The sequence below is a fragment of the Gekko japonicus genome, unplaced genomic scaffold (assembly GCF_001447785.1).
Source record: "Gekko japonicus isolate JY-2015 unplaced genomic scaffold, Gekko_japonicus_V1.1 scaffold1316, whole genome shotgun sequence".
In the NCBI taxonomy this organism is placed as follows: Eukaryota; Metazoa; Chordata; class Lepidosauria; order Squamata; family Gekkonidae; genus Gekko; species Gekko japonicus.
In genome coordinates, this window is record NW_015175398.1 from 458,544 (window position 1) to 480,238 (window position 21,695).

Here is a 21,695-nt window from a genome sequence, read left to right on the forward strand (position 1 = left end):
ATATATATATATACACACACACACATAACTGTCTATTCCTAATGGTCACTAAAACACAGGGGACTGCACACCTCCCACCCTACACAGAAATTTTCCCTGCCCTTCTGTCATCATCAACAATGGCACACATTATGTCTACCGCAACGCGTATAAGGGAATGTATAACCTATTCCCTGAACTATGGTCAGTGCATTAACAGACAACTCTGCAGTGGCCTACAGAATTAGCTATTTGGCCATGTGAAAAGGAGAGTGGGAACACTATCTATAATAAAATAATTTTATCCAAATACAAAAACACATAGGTTGAGGGGGGAAATGTCATTCCCCCCCCCCCCCCCCAGAACCAAACGAACTTGTGGTAGAAAACCCTTGGTTAAATCAGTCTGCAGCTACCCAACGGAAAGGATTGCCAATAATTGGCTTCTTTCACCTCTGTTAACCATGAACAAAAGTGTCATTCAGTTTCAAAATGGACAAAATGCACCAATGAATGGTCAGCTAGCTGAGCCAATGGGGTGGAATAACAATAACCCTGCAGCGTTCTCCTTTCCCTTTTGTTGGAGCTTTCAAAGGCCTTAATTAAGACCTACACAAAACACCCCCCACTGGCTTCTTTCAATGAGGCATTACATGCCTGTTTTCTCATATTCAAAAGAAAAAAGGAGCCTAAATTTTTGAAACCTATTAACTGATACACACCATTTTTTGTGCATTTGCAACTGGAATACTGTTACATTTTAGCTCTGGAAACCATCAGCAAGAGTGTAGGGGATTTTCAAGTTCATTTTATCTTTTTATTTACAGCAGTTCTGACCCCCCACCCCCAACCTATACAATCACACGACTTGAGAACAGCTAGAATAACTCCCTAACATTTGTAATACCAGCTTACATCAACTGAAATAAAAAGGAGATACAGTGACAAAATATATGAAGCTTAGTGTTACAGTTCATGAGAGAGGGGTGGACAGGTGAGAGACTACTCAGCAATGCAAACAATTAATTTACTAGTACTGACACCAAGGGGTGTGTGTGTGTGTAACACATTAGAACCTCAATAAATTCTGGTTTATAGCATTTTAAAGATATACACAAAAATAACACTGGCAGCATTAATGAACAGACTGTCATGCAGATTCACTATTCTTTAGATCTAGACTATTAAACTTTTTTTTTTAAAAAGGTACTGAAAAGTATATTATTTACTCAGTGCTGAAATCCACAAATATATACTTACATACAAAAGGACACTTACAATTGTGACAAATAAAGCACGGTATGTCAATGTTGCTAACAAAATATTTATCTGGTACATTTATTGTGTCCTTCCTTCAAGGACCTCAAGGCAGTGTATATGGTATTCCTTTCCCCCATTTTATCCTCACAACCCCCCCCCCCAATGAAACACATTAGGCTGAGACATTGTGACTGGCCAAACATCATCCAGTAAACCTCCATGGCATAAGAACATAAGAGAGAAGCCAATGTTGGATCAGGCCAATGGCCCATCCAGTCCAACACTCTATGTCACACAGTAGCCAAAAAGACCAGGGGCCATCAGGAGGTCCAGCAGTGGGGCCAGGACACTAGAAGCCCTCCCACTGTTGCCCCCCCCCCCAGCACCAAGAATACAGAGCATCACTTGCCCCAGACTGGGAGTTCCTATCTATACCTTGATACCTTGTGGCTAATAGCCACTGATGGATCTCTGCTCCATATGTTTATCCAATTCCCTCTTGAAGCCATCCATGCTTGTAGCTGCCACCACCTCCTGTGGCAGTGAATTCCATGTGTCAATCACTCCTTAGGTTCATAGCAGGATCTGAACCCAGGTCTCCCAGATCCCAATCTGACATTCTAACCACTATACCATAATAGCCTTCTGTTCAAACGACTCCAATAGAAGATACACCACACATGGGTACATTGATATTAAACTACTTTTGAGCAAATATTCCACTTTCTACTTTCTCTAAGTACATTAATTCTTTCCTCCTATGCCACTGTTCCCAAATATAATTAAGATCCAAATTGTATCCATTTTGCCCTTCTCATGCTATCATGCCAAAAGGCCATCTCATCCAATCATGGGAACAGTATGAATGTTTTCAAACAAATCTCCTTACCAGGTACTTGTGCTCACAAAGAACTAAAGCAGCTTCTATATGGGTCATAATTAGATTTGAGTCCAGTAGCCCCTTACACTCCTGCCAACCTAGCAGTTCGAAAGCAGGAAAATGCAAGTAGATAAATAGGTACCACTTCGGTGGGAAGGTAACAGCGTTCCGTACGCCTTGGTGTTTAGTCATGTTGGCCACATGACCACGGAAATGTCTTTGGACAGTGCTGGCTCTTCGGCTTTGAAACGGAGATGAGCACCGCAACCCTAGAGTTGGATTCGACTGGCTTTCAAGCAAGGGAACCTATACCTTTTTTTTAGCCCCATACAACCAACAAGATTTTCAGAGTGTAAGCTTTTGAAAGTCAAAGTCCCCTTCTGCTGCAGGCCAACACAGCAACCCTCTGAACCCAGGGGTGTCAAACATAAGTTCTGGTTCGTCCAGGGCTCTTATGTGGCCCGTGAGCAACTATTGCAAGGGAGGGAATGGGAGACTGGGGGGGGGAGTGGCCAGAGCATGGCTTCAGCATGGTGGAACAACCTCATCTGCAGCAATCAAGCAGCGTGGGAGCATCTGCCTGGTGGCTCTCCAGTCCACCTTACATGAGTTTTCATTTGCACACCCCTCCCAGCCCATGAGGCCCTGCAGTGAGGATACACCAACTCGGAACTTACCAGCTGCTGTCCTTTATGCAGTTTATATCTCCGGTACCTGGCATTACATCTTATGGCACACATAGCCTGGCCCGACAAATTGATATTTATGTCAGATCTGGCCCTCGTAACAACCTCTGCTCTGAAACTAGATAGGTCATAGGATTTCTTTATCTTCACCCTACCAGCTAAAGAGCCACACACGATAAACTCAGGTCAGATGTGAAGACCAATACATAAAACCACAGCCGAAAGACATTCAAGTGAATTCAAAGCAAACTGTGCCCAAATCTCCTAAAGTACATGTCTCTCCCCTAATGGAACACATCAAGAGCAGATTAGATTTCTCACAATATACCCAAGAGGTATTTTCAAAGAACAGAAATCCTGTTGAAAATCAGTGGAGTTCATTAATGCTATGGTACGGTGGTGGTGTGTTGTTGTTTTTTAATCACAGGTCCTCTTGGATAAATTTTGAGTACTTCCTGCAGAAACTGTTCATGTTATTGAGCTTTCTACCTTGAGCCCAGTTCCAGTTTCATCAAAGTCAGGGCAGTCATTCATGCTTTACCAAAATACTTGTATAATACCTAGGCTAGATCAAGGTCTTCTTTTGCTAATACTACATACTTGATAGTTAGAGTTGAGTCCTGTAGCACCTCAGAGACGAACAACATTTTGGGGGTATAAGCTTTTGAAGAGTCAAAGCTCCCTTCATCAGATGCCAGGTATCCAATAACAGGAGCTTTGACTCTCAGAAGCTTATGCCTCCAAAATCTTGTTGGTTTCTAAGGCATCACTGGACTCAAATCTAGCCCTTCTACCGCAGACCAATGTAGCTACCATGCCAAAACTGTACTTGATAGTTCAACTATTTCTCCCATTTTCTTCTTTCAACTGATTTGTATCAGTTATATTCTGTGAATGGGAATTTGGAGTTACAGATATTATTTCACACGTGAACATTTTTGCATGGTCTGGGAGGTACTGTTACTTCCCTCCCCTTGTCACTTAATTACCTGACCCAATCACCCATGACTCTGGGTAGAGTCATTTCACCTAGTGCACAGATACACAAACCCCCCACGAGGCAAGAAAAAGAAATTCTACCACCACAGTTGGCGTGTAGCTATAATGCTGTTAGACAGCCATTTATCATGGCTCAGGGACAGTTTAACAGATAAAAAATCCCACAAGTAGGCAGCTGTGACTGTCTAACTCTGAATATTTACACTCTCTAGAAAGTGCCCATTTCACCAGGTTTCAGAAATACTTTCCATGCCTATGTTCTTGTTTAGCACCAAGCACTCCAAACTCCCATTCCGGCACAGGGGCTTTATGTATTTGCTTATAACTACCTGTACCTTATAGCCCTCATAAAGTGTCCTCCCCCATGACCCCAAGTTGGTCAAATTTTAGCCCAGTGATTCTTCACTAAGACAAAATTATATGTCCCCCAGTGGGAAGCATTCAGAACTGATAGGGAAATTCTGGATTTTGGTTCCTGGCAAGGAGAGTTTGTATACTGCTCACTCACCCTGGAAAAAATAAGTTTCATAGCATAGAATTTTCTCCATGGCCCTTAAAAAAAAGGGGGGGAGCACACAGTAAACAGGAATGTTCCACACCTGCTTGAGGCAAAAGTTAAAACAAAAAATACTGCTCTATGATAGCATGCTTGTGATGAATTTCTAGTAAGAAGGGGACACCAGAATAAAAACAAAGACAATAAAGAAACTGTTCTCCAAAAGTGCCATCCAGGCTGCAATAAAAATTGGCACGTTGAAGAACCTGTTCTTCCTTGTCTGCACATCATAAATATAGCTACCTTGTCTGGTCTGCTGTTAATTTTACATCAATGAACATATCACTCTACGTACCTTCCCTATTCATTTAGGGTTCTTTAGGCCCAAATCAAACTAGTGTGAGAAAGACCACAGGTATCGACATTTTCAATATTATAAAGAGACCATACACTGAAAGCGCTACTTCAGCAGTTTGATTTGGTTTAATTACTTTGTGCAATGCTAGCTCATTCAGGCATACTAATAGAAACACAGGACACAAGTTCCCTCTCCCACACACAAACCAAATTCTCAATAACTTGAAGCCCAAGACAGATATTTCTCCTGCAGGCATAGGGCAAACAACAACAACGTTGCTCCATCTATGACAATACACACAAGGCTAAGATATTGTTGAATCAGACACTCTTCACTAGGGATAGGCACAAACCAAATTATGAACCGAAAATTGTCACAAACCAGACCTGGTTCATGGTTTGCAAACATTGCTTCATGCCATCCCACCCTCACAAGACCCCGTGAACCTCCCAGGTTGGTTTGTGTGATTCGTATCAGCAGACATGCTGGTGCCAGTGGCAGGGCTTGGAGAAGGCATTTAAAGAGACTGTGGTTTCTTTAAATGCTTTTCCAAGCCCTGCCGACATGAAAGACACAAAACCACCTGGAAGCAGGGTGTGTGTGTGTGTGCGTGTGTATGTGTGTGTGTGAAAGGGATCGCTGAAATGCTGAAAGGGCTTGCACAAGCCATTTAAAGGGAAGCCATTTAAAGGGAAGCCATTCCAGCGATCCCTTTCACTTCTCCCTGTTTCCAAGCTGGGGGGGAGCAAAAGGGATTGCTGAAATAGCTTGCATCTATTTCAGCCTAATGGATGCAAGCAATTTCAGAGATCCCTCTTGCTCCCCCCCAGCTTGGAAGTAAGAGGGGGAGTGAAAGGGATTGTTGAAATGGCTTGCAAAAACCAAGGGAAAGTTCCCTTTAAATGGCTTTTGCAAGTGGGCACTGCACGGGAGTGAAGTCCAAGCGGCTAATTCACTCAAAAGAGGAACGTTCCCTTTAAATGGGTTTTGACAGCAGGCGCTGTGCAGGAGTCCAAGTGGCGAATTCACCCACAAGTGGTTAATTTGCCACTTGGACTCCACTCTTGCACTGTGCTCACTTGCAAAACCCATTTAAAGGGAACATTCCATTTAAATTTGGTTTGGAAGATCTTCCCCCTCTTCCATTCTGCTGGAATCAGGGAGCTGCCGCCAGGAGAAAAGAGGGAGGAAAGATCTCCCAAGAAGGGAGATCTTCCCCCCTTCCATTCTGTTGGCCTTGGGGAGCTATCCCTAGCAGAAAGAAGGGGGGGGAGATCCACAAATCTCATGAACCCGAACTGATTTGTGAAGCGGGGGAGATTTGTTTCAGTTCTTCGGACCTCACAAACTGGGAAGAACCTCCATTTTCCCAGTTCATGCCCATCCCTACTCTTCACTTCCAATATGTTTACATTTTAATCTAAAGACAAAATTTTGCCTGTCTTGGAGGCTTTTTTGAAATGGACATTCTTGGTAGAATACTTTAGAAATTTAGGACACAAAAAACTGCAGTTGTTCCCTATCTTCTCCATGTAGAATGCTTAAAAGACTGGCATTACAGAGCAAGCGTGCAGAGTATTAAAATACAAGGTTACACATAACAGGTACACGTTTGGCATGGTTCAAATAATACTGTAACATAGTAAAACTAGAGAGATCACAGCCAAAGTCATGGCTATTTCAAATCAATTTGAACTTAAAATTTTCTTTCCTTTTTGTTTTATGATCATATATACTATTTTTTAAAAGGCAGATAAATGACAAAGCTTCAATTAAGCCTTATAAACACATGAAAATGATGGGAAGAAGACAATCCTTTGAGAACTTGGTCCAGATCAGTTTATAGAAAGAAACAGATATTTTAGATTGGCCTAACATCCCCAATATAAATTATATATAAAAGATGACACATGTCTAGTGATACCATACATGAGAAATTTTCACCCAAGTGGTTCAGCCAAGGATGTTTCTATTTGCCCCATCCTTCCGTGATAGCAGAGAAGCTCAGCCAACTGCTAACACCAGGTTTCGTCACCAGAACCTTTAGCTCGTTTCAACATAGGCACTTTGAAATTATACATATGCAATGGAATCTGGCTACAATATAACCTCTGTACATAATTCTCACTGAATCCAGGAGAATTGACACAGTTTTTTAAAATACTGTATCAATCCTCCTTGTATACAATGCTCATCTACACACATTCAAAATAAGAAATGCATTCAAATATCTAAGTCATTAAAAGCAACTCTGATGGTATTCATATAAATTCAAGACACTTTCAGTGTTGCATGCTGCAGTTCATCTAGAATTTCGGCAGCTGTACTCAACAATATTGCTATTTAGTGGCTCCATTCACATTTACAGAGACAAAGTTTGCTTAAGTACTTGAATGCCATAGCAGTTCAGAGATATGCCAACTGTGACTGAACTAAAGACAAACTGTCATTGATGTATAATCCACAGTAGACAGAAAACACCACCACAGGGAGATTTCCAAAAATGGATCAAGCTTAAAAAAATTAAAGCACAAGTACATCTTTTATAGATGCCATACCGAGACTATAGGGGAAAATATGCAGACACTATCACCTGTTCAGAAGCCGATCCTTTCTGTTTTGTCTCCTTAAACATATGTCAGAGCAAAGCTATGCGACTCACAGATATATGTCTGTAGTCTGAGTTATATATTGCACCAATACTATGGCATCACAATATTTTAAAGCTATTTGTTTTTTAAAAAATACATTTTCATTAAATTGTAAGTAAGTAACTTTACATACTGAATTTTTTTTTAAGGGCCAAATCCAGACATTGTGTGCTGCTGGGGCATTTGGGAAGACTGTCACTACTAGCACCAAAAGTGTTTAAATGTAAAGATTCACTGTAGTAGAATTTAAAAGAATTCTCAGAGGAAAAACAGACAAACCAACCCCCCCTTCCCAACCAACAATGGACTGTGAATTCTTACAAATGTCCTGGTTGCAGGAAGCCTGATTCATAGGTAGGGCAACTGAATGGCAGCAGGTTACATGACGTCTGAGTCCTGGAAGTTATATATCTTCAGAGACCATCTTGTTGTATGGATGGAAGTTTTATACTGCTTCAGTGACCCTTCAAATAAAGTGGGGATGTAAGCAAATTAGGGAAGCTCAAAAAGTTGTTTTCCCTTGGCTAACGGTATCAGTTGGATAATTGTTCTGTTCCTGCAAAAGTGGAACAAGAAGAAATGTGGTGCTGGATGTTTCCTGCTACAGTTCAGTGTAGTTCCATAACTTAAGTGTTTTGGATTAAATTGCACATATTTTATTTCACCAGTGGATCAGATCAAAAAGGAGCCTGAGCCAGCCCCTGAAGCTGTCAAGCAAGAGGAGAAAGAGGCTGCCAAGATCACTCAGCAGAGCACTAGCTCCAAAGGCCCGCCAGAGAAAAGGATGAGATTGCAATGAGAAGTGGTACAATGACACTCCAATATACAAGAAATAAATTAGTAAATTATATTTCTTCCCTGTCATTGTGGTCTGAATACTGCCCTGAGGACTACAACATTTAAAGGCTTAAACATATGAAATTGTGTTTTCTCCTTTGAATTGAACCGCTTACCCTGAATTAAATATTCAGAAAGCTGTTAGCAAACCGTTTGGTGCAGACAGGAAGGAATGGCACATCCCCTTGCTATTTTACTGTTCACAGCTCAGTTTCACTTGATGTATTTTTTCCATCATCAAAATCCATTATTTTCCAAGCCATGAGTAGGTGGCTTTTCTTTGAATGAAACTTCCCCTTTTTCATAAAGCATAGATCTTGGTATAAGTGCTTTGGGGAAGACTGCTTCTTCTGGCTCTGATTAGTAGATGTGCCTTTAAAACGGGAGAGCAACGATTACCTGTTGGGCTTATATGGAGAAAGGTGCAAACTGTATTTTGGTACTGAAGAATGAAGATGTCTGCTGTAGATAAGACAGTTTGCATAACTGCTTTGTAAAATCCATATAAATGGATTTCAGAGTCATGGTAAATTGCCTATGCTCCTTGATCTTTCTCTTAACACACTATATACCTTGAACATTCACTCTTTCTAACAATACCGGGTTATGAGTTCATGATGTCAAATAAAAATGCTTTGTATTTTTTTTAAATGATACAGAGGGCTGGCTGAATAAACATGATTACATTTTTCTGAACTTGAAATTGTCATCTTCCTGATACACCCCCTCCCCCAAATTAGACTCATAAAAAGAGGATAAATTAGGAAGGGTTGGCGTGCTATGCTACTCTTTTTGTCCATCTGATGGCATAGTACTTGCATTGGCAAATGGAGGTCAGTAACCAGTGGCTGAATTTAGTTGGGTTGCAGTAGTATTCTGTGGACTTTCTGTTTAACAGCCAAGTGTGGTCCTTCAGGTATGGAACAGATTGTGCCCAGAACATAGTTTACATTTCACTGCTTTCAGCAGCCATTAACTACTTAGATACGGTGCCTGGTAATAAAAAGTAAACCATCATTTTATAAATTTTGTGCTGTTCGGAACTCTTTCTGTTTTTAACCTTTCTGAAATGCTTTATAACTGAGGAATCAACATGTCAGACCACAACTGTAGTGGCAACTGCTTACACTGAAGACATTTGTTTGTGTGGTATCTCCAGTTTGTAAATGGTATATTGTTTTAATTGATAGGAGCAGGAATAAATTATTTTTGTGAAAATACATCTTCTGTATTGTCCTTTTTTCTATCTGTTTGGTTGTACTTAGTACATAGAGTTATTTTTGACGGCAGGGATAGCATCAAGGGTCAGCATGGCTGGATACTGCTGAGTCCCACACCTACTGAAGGATCACTGTTGTGCACACACATCCCACCTGCTCCCTCCAGGAATGGGAGATTGCTGTAGGAGACCCCAAAACATTTTTGAAATTTCCCACAGAAAGAAGTTCCTGGGGGCAGCAGAATGTAGTTGTCATGTTAAGCAATACTCCACTGCCTTCTGTGGTGCTTCGCTGACCAGGAAATGAAAGATTTTCCCGAAGACTCCTATGGTGTTATAGAGGCCTCTAGAATGAGTGCTTGTTCCTGTGGGAAGGGTGCTGACAAAGGCAGCAGAGCACAGTATTTTGCACCTCTGGCAAGACTTAAAGGAGAGCAAAGCTGTCTATGTCTTACTGGACCATACCCAGCCAGTTATCCTGTATGGATTTATTTCCTTTTTTTAAAAAAGCCTAATTAACCCCCTAAATTTTAGTAGATAAGCAATCTTTAGCAGAAACCAGATTGCAGTTTTCAGATTAGTGAAAAGACATATTACCAGTTGCCAGTTTTTAATCTAACCTCAATAAGAATTTTATTTTAAAGATTTAAACTTTAATAAAATGATGCTTGGTTTCTTACTGGGATTGCAGAATTGCCCCATGACTTCTTTCTTTGCCTACAGCAACATGAGTCATTTTTTCCAATAACCTACAAAGACATTTGAAGAAACTCGTGTCTTATTCTTACCTTTAACATTTTAGAGCATCAGATTGTTAGCTGAGATAGAAAATTCTCAACTCATTCTAGAATTGATACTCAAGTGTAATGTGGTAAGAGGACTGAGATGAAGCAGTGGCAGTTTCAGAAATATGACCCATAAAACAGTGGCGCCTGTTCTGTCTCTCAGATGGCTGTAAATTTTGTGAATTGCTGTTACAGAATGGAGATCTTTTTTCTTCATCAGGCAAGTGTTCCCTGCCAAACCTGCTATGCCCCCAATTAACCCTTCAGTTCTCTGCTTTATAAATTGCTAGTGTCCTGAACTGGGAGTTCTGTTCAGATGTCGAGACTTACTCTGCTTCACTTAGCTGGGCAAGGGGGTGGCGCCATGTCATTTAGTTACTAAAATTTATTGCTGTCTGAAGTCAAATAAATGCTGTCTTGTCATTTAAAAGAAAATGTAAATACTGTCTGAAGTGGAATAATCTGCTGGATGGTATCCATAATCCTATGCATGTGTTCAAAGTGTGGTGCAAGTGTGCTCTATGGTAAGTGGCAGTGGATGGTTGGTTTTTGTATATAACACCTTTCACATTATATATCATAGTAAACACATGTTTTATAAATGCAATAAATAAATAAAATAAATAAATACTGTTTTCATGATTCCTTTCAGACTTTTTTTTTTTAAAATGCTACTTCACAGACAACTAAGCTAGTACAAGCAGACTGGAATGTGTCCCTTTTGTCAGATGAAAATGGAGATTGCAGATATGATCATCATCATGAAGACTGAATACACCATTGTAGAAGTCCCAGTATTCAGGAGTGCTAAATTGTGTGTTACTTCTACAAACGTTAACATCTGTTGTGTGATCTAAGCACAAGGGAAACGTCACATCAGCTGATTTATCATGTATACCACAGGCAATCTCAGCAAGTCTTAATTATTCCAGTCAGACATTAATATGGTTAATGAACCATAGCATAATCCACATAGGGATGATTCAGAGGTTCAGTCAATGACCCCAACAACAGAAGCATGAGGTTTCTAGCAGACAGCTTCAGACATTTTCCTAATCAGAACAATGTTAGTAAAGGGGCTATGTCACAGGCCATCAAGCACTGGCTCTTATTCATAACTAAACTCACATTGCTGTTTAATCAGCTAATTGTTTGGATTGCACAAGCGACAAGAGACCACCAACTTTTGCTCAGTTCATGGCCTTATGCTAACTGCTCACACATTGACTGAAGTTAATTTGCACTGCTGGGTCATTTATTAAATGCTATCTAGCATACAAATTACTGTCTCCAACAATACACCCTCGCCAAGCACAAAACACAAGATTAAACCATTGCGAACATGTCCATGGCAAGCAACAACTTTAATCTTCATGCTCCAATAAAATGGGTTCTTTTACATGCATTTAAGCTGTAAAATATACAACAGAAGCCAAAGTGAGAAGCTGGCACATTCTCCTGAAAACAAGATTCCAAGGACAAGTATTGATTCCCCAGAACAGCTATCATATCCATACACAGAATAACTAGATTAGAATGCTACCCCACTCAAGCATACACGAAATGAAAACTATTTATATCCTTTTAAAAATGAAAGGCTATTAGGATCAAGAGAAGGAGGAGGAGGAGATTGGATTTATACTCCGCCCTTCACTCGGAGTCTCAGAGCGGCTTATAAACTCCTTTCCCTTCCCCTTCCCACAACAAACACCCTGTGAGGTAGGTGGAGCTGAGAGAGCTCTGAGAGAACTGTCCTTGAGAGAACAGCTCTGAGAGAACTATGGCTTGCACAAGACCATCCAGCAGCTGTAAGTGGAGGAGTGGGGAATCAAACCCGGTTCTCCCAGATTAGAGTCCGCGCACTTAACCACTACACCAAACTGGCTCTCTACAGAGAGAGCACAGAGCAGTAACAAATTCTTCTTAGATCATCAAGTTGAGGAAACGTGACATACCTCAGATGGATTCAGGTGGGTACCCATGTTGGTCTGAAGCAGCAGAACAAAGTTTAAATCCAGTGGCATCTTTAAGACCAACAAAGTTTTATTCTGCTTTCGTGTGCAAGCAAACTTCTTCAGATACTTCAGATGTTACAATACAATGAGATCGATCCAGTCAACTTTCCCCCTCAGTCTTACGTAGTTCCTCTCCTTATTACAGCCTCCATTTCACATGAGGTTTAACCAAGCATGTCCCATGATTCACAACAAAATCGGGGGGGGGGGGGCATGTTCATTAAAGAGAACATTTCCTTCCTTCTTCACTAGCAGAACAGCTGGTTGGATCCAACCCAATATGCAAAAGAGATCTTGGGGTAAGGGTGGACTGTAAACTAAATATGAGCAGTCAGTGTGATGCGGTGGCCAAAAAAGGCAAATTCAGTCTTGGGTTGTATTACAAGGGCCATAGCATCGAAATCGCAGGAGGGCATAGCCCCTCTGTATACTGCCTTGGTCAGGCCGCACCTGGAGTATTGTGTGCAGTTCTGGAGGCCTCACTTCAAAAAGGATGTGACAAAACCGAGAGGGTGTAGACAAGAGCGATGAGGATGATCAGGGGTCTGGAGACTGAGCCCTACGAGGAAAGGCTAAGGGCCCTGGGAATGTTTAGTTCGGAGAAGAGGAGATTGAGGGGGGACATGATTGCTCTCTTTAAATATTTGAAAGGCTGTCATTTGGAGGAGGGCAAGGAGCTGTTCCCGTTGGCAGCAGAGGATAGGACCTGAAACAACGTGTTTAAATGACATGCAGAAAGGTATCGGCTGAATATTAGGAAAAAATTTTCACAGTCAGAGTGGTTCAAAGATAGAATCAGCTGCCTAGGGAGGTGGTTAGCTCCCCTTCACTAACAGTTTTCAAGAAGAGGCTGGACAAATTTTTGTCAGAGATGCTTTAGGCTGGTCCTGCATTGGGCAGGGGGTTGGACTAGATGGTCTATATGGCCCCTTCCAACTCTATGATTCTATAACCTGAGAGAGCATCTTAGAGAGCCCAAGCAACCTGTCTGCTGCTGCTGAAATTTGTACGATAAGTACCAAACTTAGAGTAACTTGGCCTCACTATCTACCTCTGAGTACAAAATATTTTGAAGTGCCTTTTCGTATTTGTGTCCACGCAATCATAGTCTCCCAGCACCGTTGTTACTGTATTTGCCTTTGGTTTCTACTGCATGTTTCTTCTACTTTCCCAATATTCTGAACATACTGCTTGATTCCTGGGAAACTTTTATACACGCAGCTTATCTGCAAATAGCATACTGGTTGTGAGTACTGTAATATGACTGCATGGCTGTTATTATTGGGCAGCACTTCTGACGTCAGGGACAAGAGTCCCGCACCATTCACTCATATCATGTTCTAATTATTTTAAGGCTAATTTTTCTTCTAATTCTTTACAGGCTGTTATGCCACCTTCAAAAAATTTAGAAACATAGATACAGCTGCCCTTACTTCTTGTAGCATATCCTAAGCAGGGCTTTCTTTAAAAATAAAATAAGAACCTACAGACAGCCCCTTTGAAGCCTAGTCCAATGCCACCTCCCACCTATATTAACATTGTTTTAGTCTCCTCTGAACTGCAGGCTGTGGAACGTCAGTAGTTCAGCAGTTCAAGACCCGGGCTGCCGCATGACGAAGTGAGCTCCCGTCTCTAGTTCCAGCTCCTGCCAACCTAGCAGTTCGAAAGCAAGAAATTGCAAGTAGATAAATAGGCACCACTTTGGTGGGAAGGTAACAGTGTTCCGTGTGCCTTGGTGTTTAGTCATGCCAGCCACATGACCACGGAAATGTCTTCGGACAGCGCTGGCTCTTCAGCTTTGAAACAGAGATGAGCACCGCAACCCTAGAGTTGGACTCGACTGGCTTTCGAGCAAGGGAACCTTTACCTTTACTATTCTCCTCTCATTAAAAAGTTTTGAAGCCCTGAGTCAGGCCTCTTAAATTTTTAAAATAAATAAATAATCTGATATTTTACTGTAGGCATTTCCCAGAAGACAGCTGAGGGGAAAAAGTAATGTTTTACTAACATGCACATGTTTAAAACCAAGAATATGTATTTTGTTCCATATAGTAAACCAACTTCTCCAAGACACTAAAATTATTATACATTATAGGATATATAAAACAGAAGTAGTAAATATTTCTCTCCAACATCCCCTTCATTATAGTTTTTAAGACATTTGCTATAGGATATAGTGGTCCTTACTTCATAGGATACTGTAGTCCTTACTTCAAACATTTTGAAATTTAAATTTCTTAACTAATCACCCTGCCCTAGATAGTCCAGTCAAGCCTGATCTTGCCAGATCTTGAAAGCTAAACAGGTCCGACCCTGGCAAGTAATTGGAACGGAAACCTCCAAGGAATACCAGGATGCAGGGAGGATGCAGAGGCAGGCAATGAAGCCACTTCTCTGAAACATCCAAACCCCACCAGAGGTTGCCAGAAGTTGCCATGCCTTCCAGGCATGAAAGCGCGCGCGCGCACACACACAACCCCCAAAAGAAATTTCACAACTAATCTATTTTTCTGGCTGTAGAGGGTAGACTGCTCCCCCCATGTTTCTGTGGAAATTAAATGCCTAACACACTGCTGAAAAACCCTGCATGGAAAACCTCAGAGTCGATACTAGTGTTCACGGTCAAGTAAAAAATAAATGGGCAACTTTAAAGGATTTAAGGTTTTATTAAAACTAGGAAATAAATGAAAGCTACAATGATTCTGCCCTTTCTACATATCTAGACTATACTTGGACATCTACACTTTCTAGTATATTCTACTCAATAAAAGAACTAGGCCGATTTCCTCTTCTACACACTCCTATTCATTTCAGTATGCGGTCATGAAAATACTACATGAAATATACTCCACAAACAAAAGTCTAGTTTTTTCTAGATCCAAGCAGAACATACTTATATGGCAGAAGTTCAAAGAGCTGATCTACAGTGATCATTTTTTTCATTTCAACCTAAAACATACTAGCGTTTATTTATTTCAGCTGAACTTGCATTTTCATTTAGGGTGACAGTCAATATGACAGCAAAGTTTTTAAAAAATCAATTCATTTTACTCGGTGGTAATTAGGAAGCAAGTATAACACCTTGCATACTGTAAAACAGCATATATTTCCAATTCACATCTGACCCAATTTAACTGAGCACAGCACTTTAAGTGGCCCTGCACTGAAAACACAAGCCTTTTCTGTCGGAAAATTATGGACCTGAGCACTCTGAAAGCTAAATGAAGATGACTAGTATGAAAGAAGTAAACCAAACAGAACACAGTAATTGTGGTTTTACTATACATAGAATGGGGGAGAGAGAAAGACACAAACTAATGCAAACAAACATGGGCAGGCTCTGTACAGCTACACTAGAACTACCACACTGTTTCCCTGGTAGGCCTCTTAAAAACAAAAGAAAACAAAAGTGCAACAAAAGCACAGCAACCCCATCATAAAACATGGACTGGAATGGGATTATTTTTCTCCAATAAATTCCCTAAACATAATTGTTTATGAATTGCCAGCATTGTAGTAACAAGTACTGTATCCATTGTCAGTAATCCTGAAGTGGGCCAGTTTTCATAAGGTGCCAATGCCCTTCTTGGGAAATGAAGCTCCTTAAAAAACTCTCATAGCACAAAAGTTTATATATACTCACTATGGCCTCTGCCATGTCCGACTCCCTCATTTCATGATCAGATAAAGGTAAAGGTTTCCCTTGCTTGAAAGCCAGTCAAATCCGTCTCTAGGGATGCAGTGCTCATCTCCGTTTCCAAGCCAAAGAGCCAGTGCTGTCCAAAGACGTTTCCGTGGTCATGTGGCCGGCATGACTAGACACCGAGGCGCACGGAACGCTGTTACCTTCCCACCAAAGCGGTACCTATTTATCTACTTGCAATTTCTTGCTTTCGAACTGCTAGGTTGGCAGGAACTGGAACTAGAGACAGGAGCTCACTCCGTCATGCGGCACCCGGGTCTCGAACTGCTGAACTACTGACCTTCCAGTCTGCAGTTCAGCATCTTAACCACTTGAGCCACCATATTTGATTTAATGGGGCTCAAATCCATTAATACTCAGGGCATGCAGTTCCGCAGGGCCTGCAAGACAGAGCTCTTCCGCCAGGCTTTTGAGTAGGAGCCGCCACCGTCACTGTACCACCATCGCATCGCCATTTATGGTGATGTGAACTGGCCTTGGGAATGGAGAATGGACAGAGTGAAGACTGATCAAGAAGAGACAGTAGTGCCCCCTGAAACATTGCATTGGAGTCCCCGTCTTGGATGTTATATTGTTGTGAGCACCAATTTTAAATGTAAAATGTAATTTGATTGTTTTACTTGGTTTTATTGTTATGTATGGCATTTGCCTCTTGTTAGCCGCCCTGAGCCCATGTGGAAGGGCAGGATATAAGTATAATAAATAAATAAATATAAATAAATAAATAAATGTAGTTAAGTATTTCCCCCAACTGGAAGCCTGAATTCTGGATGAATGCTGTGTCCAAACTTCAAGCTATCACTGCTGCCCCTCACCTGAATGCAATGTAAAGATACCTCAAGCAATGTTCCCTCTAAGCTGTGGAGTTGTGTGAGCAAAAAATCTACTTTGTGAGCTACTGGCATTAAAGTTGTGAGCAAGTGATTTGGCTGCTGCATGAATTAGTTTGCTCTGGAGCCATCCTTCCTGAGCCAAGACAAAAATGTGTGAGCTGGAGGCTAAAGAACTGTGAGCTAGCTCACACCAACTCAGCTTAGAGGGAACACTGACCTCAAGTATGACATACTGGATAACTGACACTGAAGAGCTAGCACAAGCGGAAAATGTAAGTCAAAAAGCAAGATTCTTCTCCCCTTATAAAACAGTAACCCCTAAGAGATCAATAAAAAGGCTGCAGCTTTTGTAACACAACTTTGTTGTGTTTGCACAGTCAACTTGTTAGACATTGCCTGTGTTGCAATAACACAGTCACAGCCTCTGCACACTACTGAAAGCAGGTGGCTTGCCAAATCAGACATTCAACAGACAAAGTACCTGAACAACATAGCTATGGACTCCAAGCAATAGTTTTGAATGCCTCATTAAGTTGTCTTCTTCCTTGCCACACCAATGCCAACACCTCTAATTTGTACATACTTGGAAAACATCTCCAACCCATCTTCACTAACCCACTGCCCTTTTTCATTCAGTCCCCTCTGTCAATATTACTGCCAAATAACTGCATTTGCAAACAAACCAAATAATTCAAAATCAATCTTAAATGGCCCTTGCTCTAGCTATCCAAGGCCAATGACAATAATTTCTGGGCAACCAGACAGGAAGTCTTTTTTTTTTTTTTGCAAACTGAAAGGAAAGTTCCTTTGTGGTTGATGCTGCTGCTATCTGCTCCACCTACATGGCCTTAAATGACTAATGTAGGTATGTGTAATCAGATAAGCTGGTTGAAATTGTTACTGGCTAGAAATCATGTCAAATACGTGGAAGAATCTATTCATGGATTCAAAATACAGTAATCTTCCTTCTATATAACCCTAATTTAACCTTACAGCTGTCATGTTGTTATAATTACTCACACAATTAAGGTGGACAGAGAGAAAGGAAGCACACTGTTCCCAAAATGTATGATTGACACTCAACAAAGATTGACATGCAATTTGGACATCATAAACCCTACCCTTCAAACCATGGCTTGCCACAGGCTTACTTGTCCCCTCCTCGCTCTTGGGCTTCTGCCTCTACTTCCTGGTTTTCTCCAACCATAGTTTGCCATGGCATCCAAGTAGACAGGTGATGAGGTCTTCCTTCAAACCATGGTTCGCAAGGCTGCTTCAAATCATTAGAAGCCACAGTTCGCAGATTCAGGTTCAAACTATACACTTGGATTCATTAAGAAAACCCCATTATTTTCCAAATGCAGTAACATGGCAGATACCTACCTACCTATAGCAGCAAAGCAAGAACCAACCTTATGAATCTGATGAAATGGGCTCTAGTCCACAACAGCTTACGCTACAACAGTTTTTTTAAAAGGTGTCGCAAGACTTCTGAGAACTATTATGGTGTGATGGCTACGGAGTCAGACTAGGATGTGGGGGAACCTGGTTCAAATCCCAACTCAGCCATGAAGTTCACTGGGGGGGGGGGGCTTGGGACAGACAGGCTCTCTCTCAGGCTAACCTACCTCAGAGCTGTTGTGAGGATACAATGGAAGAGAAGACAATGATGTTGTAAGCTGCTTTGGGGGGTGATTAGGGAGACTGTGATATTTTGTTGTTGTTGCAGACTAACGTTTACATTGATTTCTCCACAAAGAACTGCAAAACCCCTCTTATAGAAACACAGAGCTTAAGGCAATGCTTTGCACATTTACTCTAAGCATATCACGATGGGTCTTTCCATAGAAGTTAACTGGAATTTCTAACATTTTTATCCCACCCTTTCTCTAAGAAGCTCAGGGTGGCACATTTAGTTCTCACTCAGACCAGGAGTGACTGACCCAAGATCACAGAGTGAGTTTAGTAACAAGCAAGAAACCTGGGTCTCCCCGTCTTAGTCCAATATTCTCACCGCTAGATCACACCACTACACACACTGTTCATTAGTACAGGGCTGACTCAGTATAGGGTACAGTTCTTGACATGCCGATATTATTCCATAATGTTCTTCAAAAAAGCAATGAAGTCTTAGTAATACAAGCTGAGCGCAGCTCCTAAACTAGACCTCATTATAGCCTTTTACGATTAAACCATCCCTGAAAGGTGGGGCACACCCAATGTCCTATTATGCAAGTTATTAAGTTTGTGGCAAGACTTGCTTAACACGGCAATTTTCTAATGCAGACATTTCAAGACACTACCCCCTTGAAGGGGAACTATCACCTCAAGACACACACATGCTTTTAGTACTCTTGTGGATAATTGGGTAGCAAATCCAGTTCCCCCATTTCATCTTAAATACACACGCGAGCCTCTACCATTACATATTATTTTCTGCTAATATTATACTAAAGAGGTATGTATATTTTGAGTATTCCTACCTAGACTGGCTACGAAAGAGAGAAAGTCTTTTGGAAATGGAAATTCTTCAGTGGCTGCTGAATGAAAAACTATAGAAAATGTAACATATACATTCACCTGTCCCCTCTCTGCATTTTTCATAGATGTGGCATTCCAAGTTAAAATCATACAGTCCTGCTTCAACTAGTTCATATGTCACCTAAGCCTGTTAAATATTCTTACTCATTTTATGCAATCCCATCTAATCCTCTTTGGCTTCACATACCTTGATTTCTATTAATGTTAATCCTGCCACCTTCTCTGGATCTTTAGGCATCACAACACTGATGCATAATCCATTTCAAAATTAATAACTGATTCCTTTTGCCTGTTTCAAGTCTCCTCATCTGACATTTTTCACATACCAGCCAACCACCTCAGAAACAAAATAACACCACTCTACTTCTATTATCCCTCCCCTCCGCCCAATTTCATATCCCTTCATTTGAAACAGTGGCCTCCTGAATCCTTGAGTAACCACTGGTTAAAGTGCTGCAGGTCTTCACTGTTTAGTACTAATGTCAGCAGAAGCAGGATTATTGTAAGAAATTCCTCAGATTGTTATGAATGCCTATGTAGTTTGTCTCAGGTGTGATTAAACACCAAAACTACATACCATAAAACTCCACACCCTGGAAATCCTAGATGCCATACACACCTAGCACTGTGTTTTATGGAGTTTCATGGGTATTACAATAGCTTTGTTAGAAAGGCTGAGGCTAGTAATATTTGAAGATGAATGTGTTTTCAAAACCAAAGATTCCAAACTAAGCCCCGGTAACTGACATGATCACCATTCCCTGCCCCCCAACTGATTACACAAGAATGCCATTACTCACCAAGCTTCAATCTGGCAGCACCAAAATGTGTGCATTGTCTCTACCTTAACCAAACCATGTCTTTGCTTGTTGACTGAAAGTATACATGTGCATTCTGCAGACTGTGGTTATGTTCCTCTGACAAGAATGAGACACTGGAGCTCCTTTAAGTCCCATCCCCCCCCAAATAGACCTCTGCAGATCCTTCTCTCCAAGAAAAGAGCAGGACAGGAAAATAAATAGCTGAAGTGTACTACGCACTGTATAGACTACGCACTGTATAGTTTTTTAATCATGAAAGCATCAAGGGCAGTTCAATGGTGGAATCGACTGCCCAGGGATTTTGTGGGTTCTCCCTTCATGGAGGTGTTTAAAGGCAGATTGCAATATTTTTTTTTGGTCAGGGTACTTTAGGTCATCCTGCATGGTGAAGGAAGTTGGAATGGATGGGTCTTAGATCCTTTCCAACTTTTTAATTTGATGATTCTAATATTGCAAAGGCCGTTCCCCACCACCACTTCTGAGTTTTCGAGAATAAAACAGGAAAATTAGAGGAGAAACCAATAGCTGGGCTCCATGGTCAACAGTTCAAAACTAGAGCTTGGAATTTATACTTCAGGATAATGTATGCTTACTTGGAGACTGAATGAGACCACCCCCCACCCCCCAAGTGTGCATGCACAGGACTGCTGCCAGGAAGACCCGGTCCTTGCCCCGTTGCTTGGATCCAGACTTGGCCTCAACCCTTCTGACATCTGGAGTGGTCACCCTGTATCCGAAATTCCCCCGTTTCCCTCGCCTTTCAAGGGCTATTCGGCAGGGGAAGCGTCAGCCCTTGCCACCCTTTTAATCACCCCGATGGCGGGACGGAGTCGCTGCACGGTGTCACTGACAGCCCGATCCTACGCCGGACTGCGCGGAAGTCAGCCCCTCCGGGTCCAGGGGGCCTTAGTCCCAGATTTTAAAAACCCGCCAGGGGCTTACAGCTGTACACGGACTTGGGAGTTAGCCCAGGGACCGCAAGGATAACGCCGAAGCCTCGCAGGCTGGTTGGGCTTTCCCCCCCCCCCCCAACCACCACACACACACAGGCAACGCTCCCTCTAAGCTGTGGAGTCTTGTGAGCAAAAATCCTACTTTGTGAGCTACTGGCATGAAAGTTGTGAGCGAGCAATTTGGCTGCTGCATGAATTAGTTTGCTCTGGAGCCCTCCTTCCTGAGCTGAGACAAAAATGTGTGAGCCGGAGGCTAAAAAACTGTGAGCTAGCTCACACTAACTCAGCTTAGAGGGAACCCTGCACACAGGTAAACTCCGCGATCGGGCCGGGAGTAGAGAAAAAGAAAGCGCCGCCCTTGGCTTCGAGGCGCGCAGGCGAGGAGAGCGAGCGAGCGCCCCATCCGGAGAACCTGTTTGGCAAGGTGATCGCGAGCAGGGAGCCAGGGAAGCGCCGCCGTCCCCCCCACCCCCGCGCCGCCCCCCAGGCCCCGGCGAGTACTCACAGGGAGTGGGTGAACGCGCTGAGTCCTTCGGGCACGGCCGCGAGCCCTCGCCCGGAGCAGTCGACCCCGCCGTCCCCATCGCAGCTGCAGGAAGCCGGGCACGGAGGCAGAGACGCGCCGCCGCTGGGCCCGACCGAGCCCCCGAAGCCCCAGACGAAGAAGCCGAGCAGAGCC

At 42.2% G+C, this 21,695-nt stretch overlaps 1 protein-coding gene across 1 annotated transcript in view; it reads right to left on the reverse strand.

Annotated features, from left to right (window-relative positions):
• The window catches only part of LGR4 (leucine-rich repeat containing G protein-coupled receptor 4), a gene marked incomplete at its 5' end in the record, with an annotated part of 107,963 nt that extends 86,275 nt beyond the window's left edge, over positions 1–21,688 (reverse strand). The window contains one exon of the mRNA XM_015425684.1: positions 21,522–21,688. Within this exon, the coding sequence (XP_015281170.1) occupies positions 21,522–21,688 (167 nt within the window). The remainder of the gene's footprint in view (positions 1–21,521) is intronic.
• Positions 21,689–21,695: the final 7 nt, after the last annotated feature.